Source organism: Diadema setosum, chromosome 5 (assembly GCF_964275005.1).
Source record: "Diadema setosum chromosome 5, eeDiaSeto1, whole genome shotgun sequence".
Classification (NCBI taxonomy): domain Eukaryota; kingdom Metazoa; phylum Echinodermata; class Echinoidea; order Diadematoida; family Diadematidae; genus Diadema; species Diadema setosum.
In genome coordinates, this window is record NC_092689.1 from 41,902,928 (window position 1) to 41,928,934 (window position 26,007).

Genomic DNA, 26,007 nt, shown 5'->3' on the forward strand with positions numbered 1-26,007 from the left:
TGTACACAAATTCACGTTTTTGAGCAATTTTTGGTCTGACATGCACGTGCATATTTGTGCGCAACTTCGGAACCGCACACCCGGGCATCGCAAATTTGGTGTCAAAAGATGCGGGAGACTCGAAAGAAAAAAGTCATGAAACGTCGCGGCGATAGATTCTCGCGGTAGCAATAAATCACGCAAAACGTCGAGGGGGGGGGGCCTCGGAGGCCCCCCCCCCCCCCGGCCTAGTTAGGGTTAACAGTCAGCCATTATTTCCCTTCATATTAAGTACAATTTTGTGGAAACACAGTAGTGAGGTTATTGTTATGATTAGAGACAACAGTTATGGCTGATATTAGCGACATTTTAAGGAACGCGGCTCAAAGCATTCAAGGCATGATCAGTGTATTATCCTAGGACTGCTGAAAGTTGGAGTTAGGATGTTAGAAAAAGTGTCTTGAGGAAGTTATGCTTAAAAATACAAACAAACAAGTTTTATACTTTCATCTCTTCACACAGAAGTGTGAGTTGAGATGTTGTCTATCCTTTCCTAAGACAATATGCAATATTTGGACCATTGTAGTTGTTGTTTGTTTGTTCTTGTAGCTTTTTAATGCTATTGCATGCAAGAGATCATACTAAGCACATCTTTCATTGTGCATTTTATTGTGGATATTGCTTTTCCTGGCTTTCAGTGGTAGCCATCACTTAACCTTATGAAAATGACTAGAGTGTCCCAACTAAAAAAGAGTTAATTTTTGTTGTTGTTTTAATTTTACCACCCAAGAACAGCAGACAAAGTTGAAAGCATTACTAAACTTTATCACAAAATATGAGGTCCTTTCATTGCTTTTGTTGCATTCTTCACTGACAAAAAACAAACAATATTTCTTATTGTGTGACCTGTCACTCATCTGTTTTCATTCATATTCTTTATTTTACAGTGCGATGTGTGCGCAACACACCATTATACTTTGCAGAGAAACTGTACAAGTCCATGAAGGTAAGAGTTCTTTGCAATTTTTGGCAAATTCATAATTTCAGGACAATTATGAAGAGGAGAATAAGAATTACTGATAGAATTGAGGTGTGTTGGATAACAGGGGGGTTGACCACGAAGATGATAATAGCTTGAGCTGAAAGTAATCTTTGAAATCCATATTCCTGTTTTAGTGTTAGTTAATTCCTAATTGCCGTTATTGTTATGAAAATTAATGGTTGGTCTTTGGTAGAGTACTTCTGCATCATTTTACTCTCCTTAACCGAAATCAAATGCTCCATCAATGTCTTTTCCCACTTTCAACCCAGCTTTTGTATGCTACTGAGAGGCATAAGTGGAGTGCAGAGCTAAATTTAGGAAACAAATAATTGTATTCATGCTTTGTGATATTAAAGAGTGACAGTGCCATGTGTAAGGACTGTCAAAATCTTATGATGAACCAATGAGGCCTTGACAAGGCTTACATAAAATTTCTGTTTCGGCCGGAATTATGAAAGTACAAGTAAGTGCTTAACTGCATGACTGTGATATGATACCAGTATACCATTCCTGAAATTAGGCTGAGCTGCTATGTAGGCTGCCTGTTAATATCCAAGTTTCAATAATTGCAATGAGTAATACTGTCAATTTTGTGATGATATGTTGATTAATGAAGTATTACTGTTTCCACATCATGCTCGGATAGCACTTTGCTCAGCTGCTCTGTTGAGCAGGGGCATACTAATCAACATTTTAATCATGTCAGTTTATCTACAGTTTGTAGTCATTTATTAGGTAATTCACTGTTTATAAGTTTTGTCTCATATTAAGGGTGGGGCTTCCATGAATTCCTGATTGAAGATTAATGTCATGTGAAAGATTGATTGGTCCAAAAGTTGTGTTATACTGGCTGGGATGTGAACCCGCAACCCACAGGAAGAAGAATTAGACCCAAAACCACACAACCTCATACCAAGCATCTCCTCTGTATGCACCATCCTACCAACATTACAAGCACTTTAACTTTGCGATTACCATTGGCAACCAGTTAATACAGGAAGTCAATGGCATTTTGAGATGGCAGTCGTGAGGGGGTTAAAGGGGCATTCCGGACGATTTTCATAATTTCACATCATGTAGTACATAAATCAACAGCTTCATGTATAGATTTGTAGAATTTATTGTGGTTCTTGAGCAGAGAAACAATACTTTCAAAAACCTTAAACAAATTACACTGAACAAAGATAATGACATAGGAGCCTCACATATCTCAGAAATGTAGCAGTGTCATTCTATTACAATACCGCATGCTTGCAAGCTCACCTGTGTGTAATCTATGCATGCGTTCTTCTGTTTTGCTGCTTCCTTGAGCCACATCTCATGCATTCTTATGGTGAGGCTGCCATGTCATCATCCTTGTTCATCGCAATTTGTTATAAACTTCGAAAACATTCTTATTTTTCATCCCAATCATTATAAATCCTCAAACTCTGTACCCAGTATAACTAATTTATATATGTTCAAATGTAAAAATTTGAAAATCATCCGGAGGTCTCCTTTAATCTTTGAAGTAACTCAACATGCACTTACACCAACCTTGGAGAGATTGTACAGTTTCGATGGAGACCTAACTTCTGATTTCTAACATTTTTTTGTGAGATAATGAGAAACTTTTTAATGAAATATGAAAGAGCATGTAATTTTAAGAGGAATTCAGCATTTATTTGATGAAAATTGGTTTTGAAATGGCTGAGATATCCAGAAAAGAGCGATTCTAGGAAAAGATGGGACCCAGCTTTTACTACGATCGATATGTTTTACTTTGTTTTTGGGTGCCTCAGCAATACCAAAACCGATTTTCATCAAATAAACTTTGAATTCCTCTTAGAATGATAAGTGGTTTTCTGGTATCTTGAAAAAAGTTAAAAGCCAAATTCTCATCTCCACCAATACTAAACTATCCCTTTAACCCCCCCCCCCTCCTTTGTATAGGGTCTTGGAACAGATGACGACACCCTCATGAGGATCATCATCTCTCGCTGTGAGGTAGACATGGTGGAGATTAAGCAGGAGTTCCAGCGTCAGTACAACCAGAGCCTCGGCAGGTTCATCAAGGTAAGCACAGACATTCCAACATTACCTCCTATCTATTAAGATGCGAGTCGCTTCATGCTTTGCAGCCTAGATTTTGATATTTCATTGATTGAAGTATTGGCGGGTTGGTATCTTTTTGATGAAATGTGTTGTAATGCTGCAAATTTCAGTCGTTCTTTCCAAAGGCCATTTTGCCAATAAAAAATGAACTCTTTGAAGTGATATGGCATGCTGAAGTGGTTATCTGGAAGCTTATCAAATATTCTGCACTGGATCCCACTTGCTCAGCTTCACTATGAATGCCAGTCATTATCATCTTTTAATCATTTTTAAAGAAGAAATTTTCTTATTTATTAATACAGTTAAAGGTAGGGAATCCCATTTGCATGCCTTAAATGAAGAGTTGTATAAATACAGTGGTATGTTGAAGAGAGTATCATTTTAGAAACTCCCATAAAGTATTGAAAGTGGAAGGTAACATTTAGTAAATTTTTTGACCGTTAGATTTTGAATTGAATTTTTTTCGGGGCTCACCGTAAATTCCAGTACACTACTAGGCTACCTTTGCAGACCCATGCACTGCATGTGTGTCCATCATGTATATTTTGTGAAGAAAGTTCATCAAAACTTACAAACATTTCTATATACATTCTTGCCACACACTCTATATGTTATTACATCAGCTCTTATACTTTTAGATTTGTGTTTATAGATAAAAAAATACAGAAGACTGCAACAAAAAGGCTTAACCCGTTTAGGACGGTTTGATTTTGCTACAACACGCATTTCCCATAGACACCTGCCCGAGTATACTCGGGACTCGTCCTCAACGGGTTAAGTGTGGCTGACAAACAGAACTACTGAGTAGTTGAGTTTTGTGCATTATTCGAATTGTAGATAACTGTTGACTTCCAAATTTCTCAGCAGTGGCCTAAACAAGTCCCCTGAGGTTCATATTTAATGTTTTGCTGCATTTTGGGAGGTCTGTAAAAGGTATCCCCTACCTTTAAGGTACTTTCTTGGGCACTTAAATACATGTTTTGTATGTTTTTCAATAAATGTTACGTGAATTTTTTTTTTCCAAGAAATGGAATAGGGCCCACTAAAGTAACACTTTATAGTGCATCCACAATATTGCACTTGATGAATTTCAGGAAATTACCATTCAAATATTTAGAGACATTAACTTAGTCTTTGCTTGTAAAAATTTATATATGTGATCCTCATTTGTATCTCAGCTCGAGTTTACAGATGCCTGTTGTGATTAGCAGATTATGTGTTTGCCTGTTTTGCGGAGCTAGAATGTCATCTTTTACTCGTGCAGCCGTATAGCACTATATAATAGTGCACTGTATATTGTCAGAAGTTAACACGTTTACACTTGCATCCTATGTTAACATTTGGTGACATATGAATGAGCCTGAATATGATATTGATATTCATCTAACAATGGAGTACCAGTATTTACTTTTTTCTTTGTTTTGTGTTCTTTTGCCATGCAGGGTGACACATCAGGAGACTACAGAAAGATCTTACTGGCCTTGGTGGGAGGGGAATAAAGAAGTCTGTTCCCCATCAAAAACAGCTCAACCTATATCTCTCTCCTTTTCTGATGGAATATGTATATATGACTTCATTATTCTGTGTCAATTTCTAGAATGAAAAGATGTCTGCTGAATCACAGAAACTTTATCACATCGTAGTCATTTCTTTTTTGAGTGTGGACACTGTGTTATTACCTCCTGTAGATATGACCAAATCTTGTTTAGCATACAGCTTTGTCCTGCATTAGTGGCTTTGTAGACTCCATGTTGGTATGCTTTCTTCTGACCTTGTCCAATAGGCACAAAGGGAGTGTGTCTCCATGATCGGCTAGTAGTCACTTGCAGGTGGTCAAAACGAGCTGAAATTATTCACACCATGTCTATGTCATCAGTTGCAGGCTTTTAGTGTAACAGTGTGGCAGAATATTTCTTCTGCAACTTGTAGATCAAATGAAATAGAAGCGTGTAGGTCAAAGCACTAAAATGGAATGAGCTAGCATTAAAAAATATATGTATACATTTATGTATGTATAAAAATGAGGAGCCAAAAAAGAGAGAATAAAAAAACACATTATCTACGTAGACTAGGAGAAAAGCATGTTTAGCTGCCTGAGGTACAACATAGCACATAGAGTAGGCAAAATGGTGTTGCACATTAATCAATACAATGTAGATGATGTGGCCATTTTGAGACTTGTTGAATATTCAGAGTGATAATGGAAAGATAAATAAAAACAACAACAACAAATATTACTTGCGATGAAAGAATTATCCTTCCATACCTTTTGAAGTATTTTGAAGTAACCAGCATTACAGGTGATGAAAACTATAGAGAGTTATCATGTTTATGGAATTTTGCCATTTGTAACTGTACATATTCTAGGATATTGCAAAATTCTGAAAGCCTTTTTATATATTAAGTTACTCTGTGTTTTTCAATAACCTTTCCCCTTACATGCTCAAGAATAAGGTCTGAGTGGATGTGTTTTGAATGAAATTTGCTGTGTGCAATCAAAGTGAATTGTAATATAATCATAGCATGTTACAAACTTGTCCACATTCTTCACTTTCATTTGTATTGACATGATAGTGTTGATTATTTTACTATCATTATTGTTGTTATCATTGCTATCATTGTGGTTACTGTTTTCTGGTCAGATTTTGAATAATCTTTATGCCTCCGCCACGAAGTGGTGCCGGAGGCATTATGTTTTCGGGTTGTCCGTCCGTCCGTCCTTCCGTCCATCCGTCCGTCCGTCCGTCCTTCCGTCCGTCCGTCCGTCCGTCCGTCCTTCCGTCCGTCCGTAATGAATTTTGTGGACAAGGTAACTATCGAAACCTGTTGAGGTATCCTAATGAAACTTGGCATGTATGTGTATTAGGGGGTGAAGTTGTGCCTATCAACTTTTGAGTGCACATGCTCAAGGTCAAAGGTCAAAAGGTCAAGGTCAAATACATAAAATTTCACTATTTCCAACATATCTATTGAATGCCTGAAGATGTTTTCTTGAAACTTAGTGTATACATGTATTACCCAATTAAGATTCTCTGGTGAAAGTTTGGTTCATGAGGTCAAAGGTCAAAGGTCAAAAGGTCGGGGTCAAATACATAAAATTTCACTATTTCCACCATATATATTGAATGCCTGAAGATATTTTCTTGAAACTTAGTGTATACATGTATTACCCAATTACGATTCTCTGGTGAAAGTTTGGGTCATGAGGTCAAAGGTCAAAGGTCAAAAGGTCAAGTAAAAATATTAAAACTTCTTTTTTTTTCTCCGTACCTTGGAAAATTGTTCAAGGTATCTTCATGGAACATAGTATATACATGTACTGACTGGAAGTGATTATCTAGAGAATGTAGGGTTCATGGGGTCAAAGGTCAGGGGTCAAAGGTCAAGTGCAAGACTTCAAAATTTTACTATTACCCTCATATTTATGCAATGCCAGCAGGGTTATTTTTTTACACTTGGTGTATGCGTGTGTAACCTAATAAAATTCTCTGGAAAGTTTTTTTTTTTTCTTTTTGCCTCAAAGGTCAAAAGGTCAAAGATCAAGTGAAAGTGCTGAACTAACTTTTTCCTCCATATCTCGGAAGTGGCTCAAGTTACCTTGAAACTTAGTACATATTATGCATGTTCTACCTGCATGAAAGTAATTATCTTATGAATTTTAGGGTCAAGGGCCAGATGAAAATGGTAACAATTTACTATTCAATTCAGAAATTGCACTTTTTCTCCACACCTGTACCTTGAAAATTACTCAATGCCTAAATGTATGAATGGGTCAAAGTCAAGTTAAAGTCCTTAAATCCCTAGATACATGCTCTCTTATTCATCCAATTAAACCTACGTCAAGGAAGGTGAACATTCAACACATTTGTGACAAACTTGTCATTCCAATATTTTGCCAATTTTGTGAAAATGTAATCACACAGTGTCCACATGTACTATCTAGACCTATTGGGAAAATCATGCATTATGGCGGAGGCATACCAGTCGCCAAAGCGACATTTCTAGTTTATTACTAGTATCGTCATCATGATGTATGTGCATTCTGCTCACCCATCCATACCCAAAGGATGATACCATGACTTGCTGCAGATTTATTTTTATTTTAATGTTTTATTACTTTTATTTCTGACTCGTATCATCGATGTGTTTTAGTACTCTTTCTTCATACCTTTAAAATTACTCAATGCATAAACTTATAAAAGGGTCAGTTACAAGTTAAGTAAAAATCCTCAATTCCCCAAATACATGTACCTGAACTCTTTCATAGACAATTACAGCAAACCTAGTTCAAGGAAAGTGAACATTCAAGATATTTCTGACAAACCTGTCATTTCAATATTTTGCCAGTTAAATGAAACTGTCATCACACATTGTGAAGACATTGTACTATACACCTATTGGGAGAATCATACATTATGGCGGAGGCATCAGTCACCATAGCGACATTTCTAGTTACTTTTATTTCTGACTCATATCATCAATGTGTTTTAGTACTTTAGTCATATGCGACTCTGTGAGGATATAGACAATTCCTCATCAGGCTCAGGTAGCGCTGAATTCATACCTACTTTTTGCACTTTGCTATTAAATGAATAGCGCAGTCCCATTTGTAAATCTCCCCCCCCCCCCCACCCACTCAAGCTCATCAGCAGGTGAGTGTTTTGTGTAGGAGTGAGGATACTTGTGACATTCAGAGCGTGTATATGTCAGTTGCTAGAATGCAGTGTGTATCATGCATACAGGCAAATGTACCCGAGGAGCCGAAATATGCTAGTTTCAAAAAAGGACCTAACTCAAATTCAGAGAGTCTCTGTAAAGGATTTCTATTATCCTAAAGCTTCAGTGTATTTAGTTTAAACAATGGGATTTCTTCTGCATGTTTTTCTTCTTGTGGTGAACAGTGCTATAAGCCTTGCATTCGGCTCAGTCTCGATCTGATGCAGCATGGATGAATTTTTTCGTGTCATGTTGGGATTACGTAGCATAGTTATCCCACAGTGTTATGCTGAGGCTTTAATAGAAGCTGGAAAAAAAGCCAGAATATCATAGAATTGGACAAGAGTAGTCAAGTCTGAGGTCATTGCATGAGTTAAGGTTCTTTCATTGTGATTTATAAATGTGTGATACTGGTGTGTGTGTGTTAATAGTAGATGATATGCTTTAAACAGAAATTCATAGTACTTAGAGACAATTTTAATGCTGATGTGTACCATTCACTAGATGAAGCATGTTGCATTAGTTACTCTACTAGGTACTCATTCAGCAGTATATCTGAATATTCACCTATAGCTTGTGGTATGCTGAGACTTTATTGAAGAATTCAAGATAGTATTATATATGTGATATATTTAAAATGTGGATGTTCTATCAAGGGAAATTAATGGTTGCTCTTAATACTCAAGTGTAATCACCTATCGAGTTATCAGTATGGTATGATTTGTGCACATTGCTTCCAATGACCAAAAGGATTTGCAGGTGTTGTTACATCCATTTTGATACCATATAATGACATACTAACTATGAGTGTAGAACAAACATTTGTGCACATATCTCCTTCAGTATTTCAGCATGAAAATGAATGATTGGAAAGATAATGACTCATATCTTCATGTTCCAGTTTTGATAATACTGAAGAAAAGAAAAATAGGAAGAGGCAGGAGGGGCCTGCAGGAAGGAATTATTGGTCTCCTCAGAGTGGTCAAGTTTTTGCCTTTTTTTAATCATGGTTTTTCATGTTTTCATGAACTTGGTAATAATGCACCTGCAATCACATCAGTTCAGGTTTGAATATTGTAAACTGCCTTTGTATCTTTACCAAATGCAACATCAAGAATCATTGGTTGAAACTAGTATAATTGTGTACCATACTCGGTAAGAGCCCATGGAAATGTACAGAATGAACACTACATGTAGTATATATTAGTCGATGTCATGTGTAACAGGGCTTATGAAATTATGTCTACCGCTGATTATCAGTAATCTTTGTCATTCATTTATTATATGCAGTCCCCATGTGCGAATATTGTTTAAGGGTAGAGTCAGTCATTCATTTTACTGATTACGCAGCAGTGTTTTCAAAATACTGAGATTTATTTCCCCATTAGCTTCATGTGTGCCATAGGTAACGAGTTCACACGACTGTAAGTGACTACAAAGCTTATCTTTCTCACAGAGTTCAGTTTGGATTCATGAAGAGAGGTTGTTATCTAGAAGTACATTGTATGTAGGTTGATAAGAGAATCATGTCAAACAAATAATTATCATCTGTAAATGTAACCTTGAGAATGAATGGATCGATTCTCACTCATATCATCTCATACTTCCCTACGGCCTTTGACATTTCTACTCTTTTGGGATACATTTATTTCTGGTATATTTGATACAGAATACGAAATTACTTTGAAATATACTATTTAAAGAATGATACATGTAATCATTGTTCTCATTGAATGTTTATTATAATGATGAGTGTGTGTGAAAGAGAGAGAGAGAGAGAGAGAGAGAGAGAGAGAGTGTGTGTGTGTGTGTGTGTGTGAAGGTGCCTAAAGTATAATGGTAATCGTGTAGCGTTGTGGGCTTGATTAGGTCAGATATGTTCCTCTTAAAGTGTCTAGCAATTTGTTACCTCTGTTTTCTTTAAAAAAAAAAAATGTAAATCACACACACACACAAACACTCACACTTTCAATCACACACATGCATACAAGGTAAAGTCTTTGTTATTTCTATTAACACAAAAATGCTTCAGTACTGCAGTTCATGATCTACAAATCTCAATTTATCATGATGGTATTTGACCACTCAGATGCACTAAACAGAAAGCAATGACACGATAGATAATAAAGTTTTTTCTTTCTTCAACTTTTATCCATTTTAGTAACAGATCAAATAAAATAAATTATAAAATTACACAGCAGAAAGAAAAAAAAGTCTCAGATAATGGCTGTGCATCAAATAAAAACTTGCAGCTCTACAGCACACTGTTCTATCATTGTGTATGACTTGTTACGTTTGAGACAGTTTAATTGTTTGCACGGTACACAGCAGTTAAACAAAGAAGAAATTATGCTGTACATTTCTAGTGGCAGATTGGTCTAAAAATTCTGAGGCTGTGTATGTTAATGTGGACCTGTTAACTTCTCTCTTTTCATAACAACTCTTAATAGGATGAAAAGTTATTTGATATTTGAGGTCCAATTAAAGCTTACATTTATGCATGTTAGTAAATGACAATATTTCTTTTTGTAGCAGCCACACAAAACAGCCATTGTATGAGAAAAGATTTTACACTAGAGTAGATTTTGCAAGCCTAACATAATTCTGTGGATTCACAACAAAGTGACCGCATGCACATCAACATGCATGAGCAGTTAGTATATAGGCGAATATGCATCAAACATGAACTTTATGAAAACTCCCAAGATATAGCTATTCACTGTCTTGGACATGATGGTTGCTAGACAGGTGGATCATACAGGCTAATAGGGACCGTTTCATAAAACTTGACATCAGTGACAAGTTGTCATAGATGTGACAAGCTACTGAAATCCTTGCATCTGATTGGCTGAGAGCAAATTTGTCATAGATATGTGGCAGTTGTCACTGATAACAAGTTTTTATGAAGGGGCTGCAGATTTGCGTAATCAAGTATTCCCACAATGCACTGCGTAGTTTAGTGTTTGGCAGCTTGCTGCTGGCACCATTGCACCAAGTTGTAAATCCCCCAAATTATATGTTTATTAGCTGACTGGCACATATACGTGATTTGTCTCTGCATGAAATGATACGTAGACATATCAAGGAAGTTCTAAGCATTCGCTTTACAACTCTTTGTCTCTCTGCCAGTAGCTGCCAGTCTGTCTGTCTCTCTCTCTTCTCTCTCTCTCTCTCCCCCCCCCTCACCCCCTCTCTCCTCCCCCTCCCCCAATCTTCTTCTCAGAAATACACTTAACATTCCACAGATGAGTTGGAAAACAGATATTTCACAGCTTCAAACTAGTGAATGTCATTCACAATTAAAGTAATAAACTAAAGACTAAAAACAAAATCATCTTAAAGTAGAGTTGCAGAGTGAAATAAGAATACCCATACATACATACATACATAAAATGTAGGTAGGTATACCAGTGTTAAGTTGCATACTTGACACATAGAAATTGCAGATATCTATGGAATGATAATGAAATATCAGATGTGAAGTTGGTGCATAAAACCTGTCATAGAATTGAGATTGCACATGCAAGTCAGAAGCAAGGGTGTAAAGAAAGGAGTGAGTTTACAACAGGGCCATGTAATGCTGAGAGATTAAGTAAAAGCAGAGAAAGCCCACACTTGACTGGTTGCGCCATATCTTGCAAGAAAATTACACTTATAGCCATCTGCAAACACCACTGCTCAAAATCTATGTAATCACAAAGCTATACATGCTCCTGACACTCTAAACTTTGCCAGCAAATATGCCAGCCAATCACATGATGAACAATTAGGCAATGAAAACAAACGATTTTGATTCTTAAATTTGCAATGCTCAAAACAAAAATGTCACAAATTTCAAAAGATTCTTCACTGCACATAGAGATTTATACAGCTTGCTCACTGAACATTAATTGCACTGCAAAGACATACTGCATAAACCTTGATCTCCCCCTTTTCATAATTGCATCACTTAAAACACTCATGTACTCAGCCTTTTGACAAATGCCTTGAAAATTATTTGCATCAGCACAAAAATAAACAAGAAGCAATCATTAATGCACACATCAAACATTAAGAAAAAGAACAACCATGCCCAATATTTGGTAAGAGTTCATTGCACATGCTTTTATCAGAGCTATAAGAATGAAGAACTGTGCTGTGAAGATTTGCAATACTCTGTTACTGTACACATTTTAGTGCAATAATCCTGGAGAATGCACCAGCACTTTTGACAAGGCCTTTAATACTTCAGATTCCTGTAGCCAGCGAAAATGACATCTTGTATGAGAATAAGAAATGCAAGACATCCTCCATAGACTTCACTACAATTTAGGATCGAATAAACTAATATAGATGCTAGTGTTAGCTAGCTTCGTGACTTAAAGTATATAATTAAGTTCTTTAATCAGTTCATTGTGTTACATTGTATTGAGGTAGAATGGAACACTAGATCTCTTCAGCTGATCGCACATGGGGACTTGTGCTTGATACTCTTACTCTGCTACAAAATTTGACTCTAAGAAATTGTTTGGACGAGTAAAAACAGGTGGCACAAAAGGCAACAGTGTGAGCAGTGTTAGCATGCAGGAAGAGATTAATGAATATAAAAATAAAGAAACTATATGCTTTTTTACCAATATCCTGTGATTCTAAACTCTACTCATGAACAAATACAAATCATACTCCATCAGAAAAAAATTCCCACTACTATTACATCTTTTCAGTTCAGTCTGTAGTCATATCTCATAGTGTGAAATCTATGACTATCGGATTGGAAAGACTTAAAAAAATTGCATAGTTTAGACATTCAGCATACATTCATAACACCCCTGGCTAGATTATATATTTCACATGAAGCAATAATGTGTAGGTGATGTGAACTGTGTGCATTGTGAACTGTACGTGCCCCTTGCTGTTTAACACCCTGGAGTCTACACTCTCTGAAATTTTAAACAGGTGAGTAGAATGCCAATGGTAAAGTGTGTCGACCATTGGATGGAAATCAATATTGCAATTTGAAATGTGCACGTAAGTATGCAGAGGTCTTTGCTCAGCTTCAGTACTCTGGATCCGACATAGGTGCCCTGCAAGATACAGAAAGAAAAGGAAGATGGAAAACTACTGTCAAAATATTACTTATGACACTTTATATGGATGTACACCAATTGCGACCTTACAATGCTATATCGATATGCTCCTTGGTTTGTGTGCAAATGACAGAGAGCAGGACAGTCAGTCTGCAGCACATATGCTAATGAGCCGATCCGGCAAGATTTATTCAGCACTCTTGTTGACGATCTTTGCGTTCAAAAGGTGTCCCATCGTGCGAGATTTTGCGAGACTTTGATAGGGCTATGGTTTTCACAGTGTAGCGACCTGTACATACATTCGTCATGGCTACAAGTCACAGTAAATTGTTCTCCAGACTTTGATCTTTATTTTGATACTAAATTTGCGTATAACATCAGATCTTATCATGACCATATAATCAGTTGAATTTGCATAAATTTTACCTGCTTTTCACGGAAGATTTTGTCGTCTAAAGTTCTTTTTTGGTTCCTGACCGGATTAAGAAACTGTTGTTTCTGATTTTGGCTTTTTCGTAGAGAGGAAACTTAGATGCTCATCATATATTGGAGTCAAGGAGACGCAAGCATGATTTATACTAGCTTTTCCGTTTTGAAATGTCTGTAAAATTCACTCTTAAGTCGGAAGTATGCTCCACACAAAGTGTACAGTAGCGCGAAAGAGCTCTCTCATTGGACAGTGCTTGCATTCAGCGCTTGAACTACACGCGTGCCAAGAAACCGCAAGTGGCATGAAACCGTTATGTAGCAGCGTAATGACGTAATGCAAGTGCTGAATGCAAGCGCTGTCCAATGAGAGAGCTTACTCTTGAGATTGCACGGTTTCAAGCTGATCAGCACTGACATCGATGTATATTTTACTGGTTCCTGACCAGATTAAGCAACAAATTGTCAAGATATTTACATGGATACAAAGATTAGGAGATGGACTACCAAATAAAGCATTTTCATTGAGACGCAAGGTGAATTTGGTATTTTTTTGACGTCTTGAACGTGTACTGCACGAATTACTTTTTTCATCATTTTTCAAGCTCAAATTACGCTATGATATTTTTCATTTACAATAATTTGAGTAACATGTGACGATAGTTTACATATTTTCCTTGAATTTGATACCAAATTTGTGAACATAAGGTGTATTTTTGTTGCCGAAAGCCCAAGGACAAAATCCCCTTACGCAGCTCATTACGTATGCAAGCCTAGAGCGGGCTTGCATACGAGTTGAATAAATACGAGCGAATTATCGGGTGCTGCGGACTGACTGAGGATGTCTGCATGATATTACCTATAGACACAAATTGTGTCTTAATTCATTGACTGCATGCTTTTACTCTCTTGTGCTGAATTTCAGCCTACAAAGTTATGACTCAAAAACATAAATACATATTTTTGCATCCCATCCTTTTGATGGGAATGAGATGTTTCCTTTATAACTCTGATAATTCACTTAGAGAATTATATCAAACACACATAATCTTTTATAGACTGATGTAACTCAATACTATGAAAGAAACTGATAGTGTTGTAAGCTAGTAGACTAAATGCATGTGAACTCTACAAGAGATAAACTAAGTGACCTTCACAAGGAACTTTTAAACAATTAAAGTGCCAATCAAAGGCACAAGACCTACCTGTAACCCGAGCTGACTCTCGTAGCTGCTGGAGCTCTTCGGAAATGCGATGTTGAACTACCTCTTGATTGGCTACTATGGACGGATGTTCTTGAGTGTGCTGATGGACTGCGGTTATTGTATTGCACTGTGTTGTACTGGCCACTGCCTGGGCGACTGCCCGGTGGTGTGTAGTTGGTACTAGAAAGGGATGGTGGCCGATGTTGCGGCTCAGAGTAGCCCCGATGTAAATGGCCACTCACAGGCCGGCTAGGGGCAGAGTCACTATTTGCGGAGGAGGGGTGTGCACTAGTGGGTCGCTCTGTTGTGGCATTGTTGTTGCTGTTGGCTAGGTTCGGCAATTGGCTATTTCTATGGAAACTAGCCACAGTATGGGGGCGGGACATGGGTTGCTGGGTGCCAGAGGGCCGCCATGTTGCCTTAGAGCCCTGAGTGAATGGGAACATCGTCTTGTAGGAGGAATCATTTGGGTTAGGATACCTGGAGGAGACGAGATATACAGTGCATCAGTTGTAGTTGAGTTTTAGAGACTGCAACATAACTGAGTTAAGATTAAACACCAGTAGCAAGTTGACCTGAATCCTTTACTTGCAAAATATCACAAGTCCTAAACAGCTCATTCCAAAACTTGTTCGCACAATTATCTTATAAAGGTGACATCATTGATTATCAACAGCCAGATTCACATGTTAATGTGCACATATACTGAAAGATTATGTGACAACAGAAAAAAAAAATGCATTTTACTAAAATGCAACAACAGGCAGAAGTTTCAGAAGATTTTATGAAAACAAGTTGTTCAGTTGGAGAAAGCCTGAAAATTTTAGTGTTGCCAAGGATGTCATTGTAGGACATCACTAAATACCACTCTCTAGGCGCGGTCAGACTGGCAAAAGATCGAGAAGTTTAAGATCGCGAAGATTCGGCCATTGGTATGCGCGCAAGTTAGAGTGCGCCGTCCGATGGCTAGTGATTGTGACGTAACAATGCACATCTGTACATGACAATGGCCTCGTGCTTCGGAGGCACCGCCAGCAAAAAGATCGAGAAGTTTCGCGGTAAGTTTCGCGGGAAGTTTGCGGTCACACTGACAAAACTTCGAGATCTTAAAGATCGCGATCTTAAACTTCGCGATCTTTTGCCAGTCTGACCGCGCCTTCTGAAATTTATCCTTGTACTCTAGTGGTAGACACAGGCTGTATATGCTTTAAAGGAACTCTGACCTAACTTTGATATTAAAGGACAAGTCCACCTTTATATACATAAGGATTGAGAGAATGCAGTCAATATTAGTAGAACACATCAGTGAAAGTTTGAGGAAAATTGGACAATCCGTTCAAAAGTTACGAATATTTTAAGTATCTGCACAGTCACTGCTGGAAGAGAGGACTACTACAGTGTATGATGTCACATGCGTACAACTATATAAGGAAAATAAAAAGAGAATTTCACAAAACTTTACTTTTTGAATAAAGTGCACAGTTCTTCGACTTGCTACTGACGTATGTTAAGGGTAATATTATTCCCCCTGCCTTCTGAAAGAGAGAAGAGTAGTGTTCTTTTGTTATTCGAGAAAAATGGAAATATGCTGAATTTTCTTTATTCTTTCTTTATATCGGTGTACTCATGTGACATCACAAGCTATAGTAGTCTTTTCATCCAGCCGTGACTGAGCAGAAAATTCATAACTTTTTCACAGATTGTCCGATTTTGCTCAAACTCTCACTGATGTGTTCTACTAATATCGCTGCATTCACTCAACCCACGTGTCTATGAAGGTGAACTTGTCCTTTAATATCAGATGACTAGGGTAAATCTTCTTTAGCATCCAATAAACGCAATCTGAATGTCACCAAATTGAAAATAATAATAATTACAATTTATATTGCGTCATTTCCATTCATGAAATGCTCAAGGCACAAATGTGAGATAAAATGTCAACTCACCATGGTTCCTGGAATCTGTGAGTGTACTTCTCTTCTTGTGCCTTTCTGAATACTCTGAGCTGTGTACAGGAGATATAACAGTAGGGAGACATTTTGATGCTAACTTTTCAATGAAAAACAAAATCTGGAAAGAAGAGATACATCAATATATGTACCAAATATATACATTGTAAATATTTGTAATGTATACTGTACATCACAAGTCCACTTGTTTATGACTCCAGTGGGAGCAGACTGCAGCTGAACCATCAAGCCTGTCTAGTCTAGTCAATAAATGTACAATGTATACAGGTATGTTAATATAATATTGAGCTTGATCCAGTGAACCCTTGCACACTGTAGATGACACATTATGTGCAAGCACAAACACTACTGATACAAACTAAAATATGATCAATCTGTGATGTGGCAGAAATCATGCTTCTTCTTTCCATACTTATTTGTCTTTATACTAAGAAGAAATATGCATGATATTGATTAATATGTGGCAAGAATACAGTAAAAAACAAACAAACAATCATATCAGAAAAATTTGAATGTGTCATATGTTATGTGTCATGATGTGTCATGATACACACGATATACAATTATGTCAGATTTAACAGCTGCTTTGTGTACTTGCATTCTGTTTTTGTTAGTGGTGGCCCAATTTTGCTTGTATGCTTGATCAACTGCTCTTAAATCAGCTATCTCGTTTACATGAATAACATCCTTACGGTACATTCTCCTTTTGATACAGTTTGATACAGGGAGTTAAATTGTGGCAGGTTGTGCACAAAACCTGTTACATTTTTGCACATTACAAAACTCTAACAAAATATGATATGAATTGATTTTAAAAATGTTTTAATATTTGTATCATATTCTTCATTTCATCAAGTAACTTTGTTTCTGTGTATTTATTTACATTTTGCCTTCAGTCATTCTTTTTATTCTTTTTCTTTTTTTTTCTTCTTTTTTTTATTGGGGAGGGGAGGGGGTCAAGTTAGCATTAAAAAAACAATCAATGAAAGCATATGTAAAGATAGTTGGTTGGATATCATGTGTGGTCACAGTCATGAAATAAGTAGGATCTATCAGTACAGATCTACAATGATATTTTACATTCGTGCATGTCTGCTACCTGCCAGTTAATGCTTAAATTACTGGCCCCTACCAAGACAGTTAAGGGTGTGCAACATGTACCTCCCCCCTCCCCCAACTTCTCTTTGGACAAAATCAATGTCCTAATGACCATGATGCAGTATTGCAACAAGAATATGCCAGAAATCAATGATGTTCCTCATTTATTCCTCAAGACAAGAGAGGGAGATAGAAAGAGAGAATCAATAGCACGATTGCAGAGGAATGAATCGGCATTCTCTGAGATTACAGAGCGTGAGCTTGTTTTGCAGCGAGCACTTCAAACAGAAACAACACAATCAATGATGTCGACAGCTAAATACAAAACACATGTCAACACTGTGACAAGACGGGGGGGGGGGGGGGGGGGGGGGAGACGTTCTGCATCATATTAAATAACAGTCATCGATCTACACCAATGTGGACAATGCATTCATGTTGCTGCCATTGTTACAAAAGAGGCTGATATTCATTCACGAATGTTCAATACAATTTGTGATGACAACCCTTGCATCCAGATGGAAACTGAATTACATCACACGAAGAAATCCTACACATACCTACTATGAGAGAGCAAGTCAACTGAATGATACCACCACTACTATACTAGATTGCTTGATAAAGCAAATTTGTGTATATATGTTCCATATAAATAATGCAAATACAGCGCCCTTCTACTTGGCTATGGCATGCATGAAAGCGGTCTCCTTAAATTATTCAGCCGTTACTATCCAAATGAGTCAAGGATTGTTTAGGATGATACCATGGAAACAGCCATATCCGTGAGAAAGAACAAACCCTTCGGCACAAGGTCACTCCTCGCTGTGCTATCTACTAAAGCTTGCAACGGCAAAGAACAGGACACACTCTGAACACAACAATATGCCACTACATGTATGTTCAGTGTACCGTCATGCTTAATGTAGCATCTCACTATGGGTGTTCTCATTTAAAAACGACTATCATAAAAAAAAATTTCAGTTGACTATGGAGGTTATATCTGAATATGATTAAATCCACGACAACTTGGTTCTCATTGAAATCATTTAAACAAATTTTTAAAAAAGTTTACAAAATAACCATATTATTGCCTGATATCTTAGTTAAACTCTGGTACAAATTTTTTTATATCAGAATGCTCTGCAAAATGTATAAAATTACAATTTATTGGAACTCTATAGTCACAGTTCATCAAATGTATTGGAAAGTTGCTCTAAATAAATTCTAATGTGGTGTGCAAGTACAAAGCGCACCTGCCACTTTTTTTTTTTCCATTTTCCCTATATAGATATTGAGCAATGAGTTATACCGTAAAGAGAAATGATTCTGATTGATGATAAATTGTGCTGCACTATGGCTGTCCACTATATGCTGTCACAATTAATATGCCTAGTTAGTACTACATGGAGTTTTACCTCTTATCAGAGGGTATCTCTTTTTCAAACACTCACAACAACTAGCGATAGATGATAACTGTCCCTCTGACACACACTAAGTATTGAGTGAGGATATCTATCAGCTTTGTTTGCCATACCATCGTCCATGCACAGTATACGCAGGTCATGGTTATATACATAAAGATAACCTTTACCCTTTTGCCAACTAAGCCTTTTTTGAAGAGGTTTAAATTTGTACACTAATAAAATACAAAACCATTAAGTAATCTTTTAGAATAATCTTATTCATACATACCTGTATTTGATTGCCTGATGTGGTGTTCTTGTAGTCATGGAAAGGTGGGATGAACCAGCCAATCTCCCCCACCCAGGTGGCTCTTCTCTGGGGCGGGGCCGATCCTGGTGCCCCCCTCCATATGTACTGTAGGGCACTGGTACCCTCCGGTGACATGGTGCCAATGCCAACCATTCTATCATCGGTGACAACATTTACTTTGTAATCCCTGATGCCACTTGGACCTAAACAAAAAACAAAAAACAAAAAAACAAAACACAAAACAAAACAAATATGGATTGATGCAAATGTTTCATTAATCTTGCACTCCTAAAACATATATGACAGCTCAGGAGCATATTAAGCCAGAGAGGGACAGACAGACAGACAGACAGACAGAGACAGACAGACAGAGAGAAAAGTAGGGGGAGGCAACTGTGGAAGTACTACAAATGTAGTTAATGACAAAAAAAAAGACAACAACAACAAACCATTGCATCCTTGCTAGTCTCTCAACACATTGTTAAGATCATTAAGTTTTAATGCCTGTCAGGTGCATTTCATTATAACATTGACTGGGTCCTGATGCAGCTGAAACGTGCAGAGTGATCGTTATCAATAACATCAGATGTGGGGTGTGCTAAATAATTCATATGTTTACAGCAATATATCCGCAGTTTTAACAAACACACGTAGATAAAGTGATGTTTTGGGTTTACACACAGAGCACAGGCATGTTTGTGTGTGTGTGTGTGTGTGTGTTTTTTTTTTTTTCTCCTTACCATGTATTTTATTTCTACATAGGTCTAGGGAATGGAGAGTTTTAACTTGTACTGGATACATGTATGTAATTTAGATAGTTTTGATCAAGAGGGGTATATTACATAGACAATTAACGCTTGAAAATAGCTTAACTATACTATATACACAACCCTGTCTCTGCACAACACATACTGTAAAACAAGGAATGTTTGCAAAGTTTGTGAGTCAAGATTAGACGATATCGCCATATCACAGATTCATCTTGGATTTTTCATTAAGTCGTTGAAAGTTTACAGACCTATAGCGCCCTACGCGAGCCTATCCACATGACTCCTAGATTCTACTTTAATCAATGTTAATTTGTAATACAGTATTCATCGCATAATCGGGACAGGTTGGGAGTAGCAAATATGGCCCCTTTAAGCGGGGTGCCCGATTTCGCGATGAGCACTCACTATACACTAACGGCATATGACATGTACATGTAGTGCACACATACACACACACACACACACACACACATGCATAGTGACGTACTGTACATGTACATGAATACACAGCCGCGCTACCCCTCGGCGCGACCCTCTAGCTCTCCCTGCATTCTCGCAATGATGTAGAGTAATCGCAACCGGGTTCTTCTTCTGTCACCTCTCTTCGAACACAAAATATGTGGATTAAAAGCTAGCACTTTCTTAAACATTCGTAGAATTCTTGGACACGTAGGACGTTCCGTATAAATACATATCCACAACCATGGGAAATGATTGCCCAGAACTGATGTGGGAATGTCAATGAAAAGTCCTTCAATCATTCAGTCATCACGGCTTGATTGTTTACTTGCCGCGATCACTGCACTGTACATGTGTTGTCAATATGTAGCGATCTAGCTCGCCATATATACACATGTACAGAAAAGCGAAGGCGGGCAGCGAGCTGAAATGTACATGTACTGGATGGACGGAGGTCAAAACACACCAGTCCGAAGCTTGCTTTGTAAGTTCGATGTAAACGACAACTGTTAGGGAATCTTTGAAATATTGTTGTGGCATTTTGGTAGATTTTTTGTGTAAAATGTCAACAAAATCAAAGATCGCTTGAAGAAAAATTGTCCCGTTTATCAGAGGTCCCCGCCCGATTATCCAGTGAAAATAACGTGCATTGGAAATGTTTCTGGGAAGCGTATGTCATTTAAGCGAGGTTCCCGATTATCAGATGCCCGATTATGCGATGAATACTGTACTTGGTACCTGAATTAGTATTAGATGACGCCATTCAAGCCAAATATAGACAGAAAGATCCGTCTGTCCGGAGGACTCTTATATTTTGCCATTGACGCTGTCCTCCCGTGAAGCCAGACGCAGTCTCCGCGGAACATTCCCCGACGGACAGATACAGACCGATCTTTCGGTCAAAGCCAAATTATACAGCTGTGTCGAGTAGAAATTCTACTTCCATGATATGTATAGTCTACACGGCCACGGGGTGGTCAATTCATTCAATCTGGATTACATTTGCTATGTTTCTGTTTCCAGTGAACACTGAGTTTAACATTAGACTTGTAACTGATGTTGCCTCGACAGCTTCCGCACAAAAAAAGAAAAAAAAAAAGGCTAGATCTAAAGAATTTTAACTGAAGACTGGTCGAGTATCCTAGCGTCTCTACACCATGACTGCTTTGGGATGAATTCAATTTGCAGTCCATACGTATCCCCTCTATTTATTTGTTTGTTTTTATGGTTATGAGGAAATTTGTGTGAACACTCACCAGTAAAAAGGATTTGGCCCTTGCCCATGGGGTGTGTTCCGCTACGAGTCATCCACGTCGCATCGGAATAGGGGCGGCTGAGCTGCGACTCCGCAACCGCACTGCGGGCCGCCTCGGAGCTTCGGCGTGAAATAGAAAGAGGTGCTGCCATGTCCAGTTATTTAATGACTTCTAAAATATCTCTTCAATCCAAGTCGCTAGATTTCCGTACGTATTGCGCCGATTCCGCTATTTCCGACTCATTCTTATCAGTTCCGGCAGAATTTTGGAAAGAAATTCACTGTTTTTGGTTCATATGATGCTACTACCAGGTGTCAATTTCGCGGCTCCCACAGTGAAAGTCTAGGCGTGAGTGTGAATGGAGATGTATAACAATAGCATGATTACAGTACACTGCATGCACTGTGCTTGTTTCATCAATGCAACAACGTGCGTTGGAGGGGCGGGCGCTTGTCTCGTTGCTACGTTACGTCACGCAAAAATAGAGGCGGCTGTGCAGTAGTCTCGATCATACACCGCTCGCAGACTCAGTCTTTCATTTCAGCAATATCAGTCACGTACATAATTATCATGCCAAAAGGAGAGCAAACCAAACCCAACACCTGCATTTTTGTTAGATTTAAATGTATAATTTTCAACACGCAATCATAATTAAATTGCATGTTTGATTGAATTTAAGAAGTGGTGCTCCTCTTGTATACAGTAAGTGTTTACTTTGAAGACTATAATAAATCGCGCAAGATGCGAAAAGTCTCCTACTGATGCGTGAAACTACAAGTAGTAGCTCCGTTGTTGAAGCAAGGAGGAAAGGGAAAAATTGAATTCAAGTGAAAAAGATGACGGATGGAGATAAATGAATACATGTGTAACCTAATAAATAACTATACTACTAGTATAGTACATCCACAAAATGGCAGGCAGCTGAGTTACCGCTGTCTGTGAAGCACAAACAGATTATAGAACTAGTGGAAAATTGAACAAAGCTAATGGGATTCCATCGGTATTCGAACCCGAGACCTCCGGATTGCTAGCCCGGTGCTCTACCGACTGATCTATAGAAAGCCCTAGTTCAGTGTTATAGTCCCAGAAACCCTAAATTCTCAATGGTCAGAAGCCATAGCAGTGTGTTTGTGTGTGACACACACGTACACACTTGAACCTGGCATAAACCCGAAGGATAATTCAACTTGGGAATAAATGCGAGGGATCACCGAAGTGATGCAGTTTTTTGAGTATGTAACCAAAGCAAACATAAAAATGAACAGAAATGAATATCATTTATGGAAAATTGAGAAAAGATTAGAGCTCACACATGCAAAGCCATGACCTTTCATCAATGTCGTCAATTAAACAAGCAATTAAAATAAGTAAAAGGGAGTGAATGGGGTATACATCAGTGCTATAGAAAAGAACAATTACATAAGACACAGGGGAGGGGGTAAACTAGAAAAATAGATACTTTGTATTTATCAGGTAATCATCAATTTTTAATAAATTATTTTTTTTTTTAAAGATGATATCCCCGTTTTCAACACCATTTGAACACACAGCACTATCAACTCACCAAGCTCCAGAAACCAGATTTCTGTGGTTGGGTGCTTTGTACAATTTTTTTAATATTTTGACTACATAGATAACATTTCAGGAAGGCAGGGTAAAACATAGAGGTTCAAAAGCAGGAGTTCCAACTGATTATCATAAATCAAACAGCTGTCAGTTTTCCAATACTGCAACATGGACATATCCAACATCTAATCCCCAGGTGTATATTTTGTCAGTGCCTTTGATGATCAGGGTTTGGTGCCACCACTTTTCTGAGTACTCTGATGAAGATTTATATTGGACTAGCTGCAACATTAATATCAGGTGTATGTTGCTTGTTGTATTCATTAAATGAAATGATGTTTTCCTCAATGATAACACATAAACAACAGTCAGACCCTTTCAGAAGTAACTACTGTATGTGGAAAAAAAAAAGAAGGTGGTATTTTGAGCCTGCGGTAAAGCTCAGAGTGGCCAATTCAAGAATGCCATGCAAGATGATAATGCTATTCTCTGCAGTAAAATTACCCAAAGATAAGTGATTTGTTGAGGAAGGGTTTGCAGGGTCCGATAATGATTTATTGTTAATTGGGAAACTTACTTTATTTAAAATATTGCTTTAATTGTTTTATAAGGATACTTTTTTGAAAAACATGTGTGACATTTAGGAGATTGATAACAATTTTTCTAGTATGTTTCATTTAATAGATAGGAAAATTCATGAGTGAATATTACCTTCACACATATATGTTCTCATGCTTCCATACGGAACCGACATCAGAACATCTCCACACGTAATGGCAGGGCTGACATTACAATCACTTATGAGGTAAATTTAACTGCTTTTCTAGAAAACTTAAGAATTGTATTGGCAAAAGCATAGGCCCTACATACACTCCCATACACACACACACACACACACACACACATACTCATTACCACAGACATGAAACAGGCAAACCCTGTACCCCTTGGTAAAGTTATCTTAACTTAAGGGTAAAACACACACATCACACACACACACACACACACACACACACACACACACACACTCAAAACAAGATGATTAAGTTCTCATACAGTACTAATGCAAGTTTCACAGTGTACTCCGATTTATTCATCGTTATTATGCGAGTTCTCTCCTGATTGCATGGACATAGATGTTTCAGTCACATGTTACATCATTAACAAATGCAATGTAATGGGTAGAATGAACATTTTTCGTGAAAATTGTTGCTATGGCAGGCAGGCAAGAGTGAAATGTCAGACACTTTCATAACATGTGAAGAGTTTTATTGCAAAATGAGCCGAGTGCCATTTTTTAACATTTCAAAGTAAGTCCATCATCAGATAGAGCAAAACAAAACCTCTCCAGTAATACTTCACTTGTAACATAACAAGAAATATCTTAGAAGTTATGATTAAAAACATCCTGTATTTTCTTATTATTTTCTCTTTTTTTTTGGTGCTTTAATCACAGATATCTCAATTTAACAAGAATGGAGTTAACTCATTTTGCGATAAAACTCTTCATATATGAACCTTGTGCAGTTTCTGTGAGAGGTTACTGTACCCATGATAATCCTACAGCATGCGTTATAGGCTGACCAGGGCCCCATTTCATATACTCAGTACTAGTATTAAGATGTTAGCATAGCAACTCTTGCTGGAATGGCAGCTTCCCATAGCAACAGCCAATCAGGAAACTGGATTCTTGTCATTACCATGACAATTGCCATTCCAGTAAGTGTTACTATCATATCAACATTTTATACAATGGAGCCCTGACCGAGCAACAGCTATTGTATATGACAAGCAACATGCACTCCCACGGAACTTGGAGCAGTTACATAGTACAGCTGGCTAGTTTATAAAGATGGTGTATGCACACATTTGAATATGCTTTGAAACTCAGGGATTGTATTGCCTCTTATTCAGAATTTCACTGCCATGGATAAAATTTGACTTGCATTTTCCAATTGTTGCTACTTAAAGAGAAATTCTGGACCAGCTAAAAGCTGGCCTGCAAAGAAGGAGTAAAAAATCACAAGCACAAAAGTGAAAATTTGATTTCTGTTATGTTGTTGATATTTCTGTTTATGTATTCAAATCTCATGGAAAACCTGAAACAAATGATTATCCTTGGTATGGGGGCTTGTGCTTTCATGTCCTACCTAGCTACAACTCATGACAACGTATAAGATCAGATACAGGAGTTCAGTTTTATCAAAATGAAATGGGAAGAAGCAAGTAGAGGAAACTGGTATTACTTGCATAACCTGAAAGAAGCATCCATGAACTTCAATACATTACAAAATGCCCGAGTTGGGCAAGTCTCTGACAAAACATAAGAAAAACTCTGCAGCTATCATGAAAACTCTTGCACAGAAAGTGTGCATAAACTTTGAATGCACTATAAAACTTCCTTATTGGCCTTTCTTGAGTGTCATTGTTGTTGTTGCTATCGCGTAAAAAAGCTATTCTACGATCATGATGGCACTAACTCATTGACATGCACAATACACACATTACCATAAACTGTGTACACAAATCAGCAAACCCAAGTTTAACAAGTACTGTACAGAAAACATTGGATACAATTATTGGATACCAGTGGTCTGTAATATGCAAAACACAAAGAAATATACAACTTCTTCATATTAACAACTTT

At 37.6% G+C, this 26,007-nt stretch overlaps 2 protein-coding genes across 2 annotated transcripts in view; one reads left to right on the forward strand and one right to left on the reverse strand.

Moving 5' to 3' along the window:
• The window catches only part of LOC140228300 (annexin-B12-like), a 41,913-nt gene extending 37,136 nt beyond the window's left edge, over positions 1 to 4,777 (forward strand). The window contains exons 13-15 of the mRNA XM_072308527.1: positions 927 to 985; positions 2,954 to 3,076; positions 4,558 to 4,777. Coding sequence (XP_072164628.1) covers positions 927 to 985; positions 2,954 to 3,076; positions 4,558 to 4,614 — 239 coding nt within the window. The 3' untranslated portion in view covers positions 4,615 to 4,777. The remainder of the gene's footprint in view (positions 1 to 926; positions 986 to 2,953; positions 3,077 to 4,557) is intronic.
• Positions 4,778 to 11,909: 7,132 nt separating this feature from the next.
• On the reverse strand, positions 11,910 to 22,131 carry LOC140228302 (uncharacterized). Its single transcript, XM_072308528.1, has 5 exons — positions 21,795 to 22,131; positions 19,289 to 19,512; positions 16,475 to 16,533; positions 14,529 to 15,008; positions 11,910 to 12,894 (listed from the first exon to the last, which is right to left on the reverse strand). Exons 1-5 carry the CDS (start codon positions 21,943 to 21,945, stop codon positions 12,867 to 12,869), a joined length of 942 nt encoding a protein of 313 aa, XP_072164629.1. The 5' UTR covers positions 21,946 to 22,131; the 3' UTR covers positions 11,910 to 12,866.
• Between the last annotated feature and the right edge of the window lie 3,876 nt (positions 22,132 to 26,007).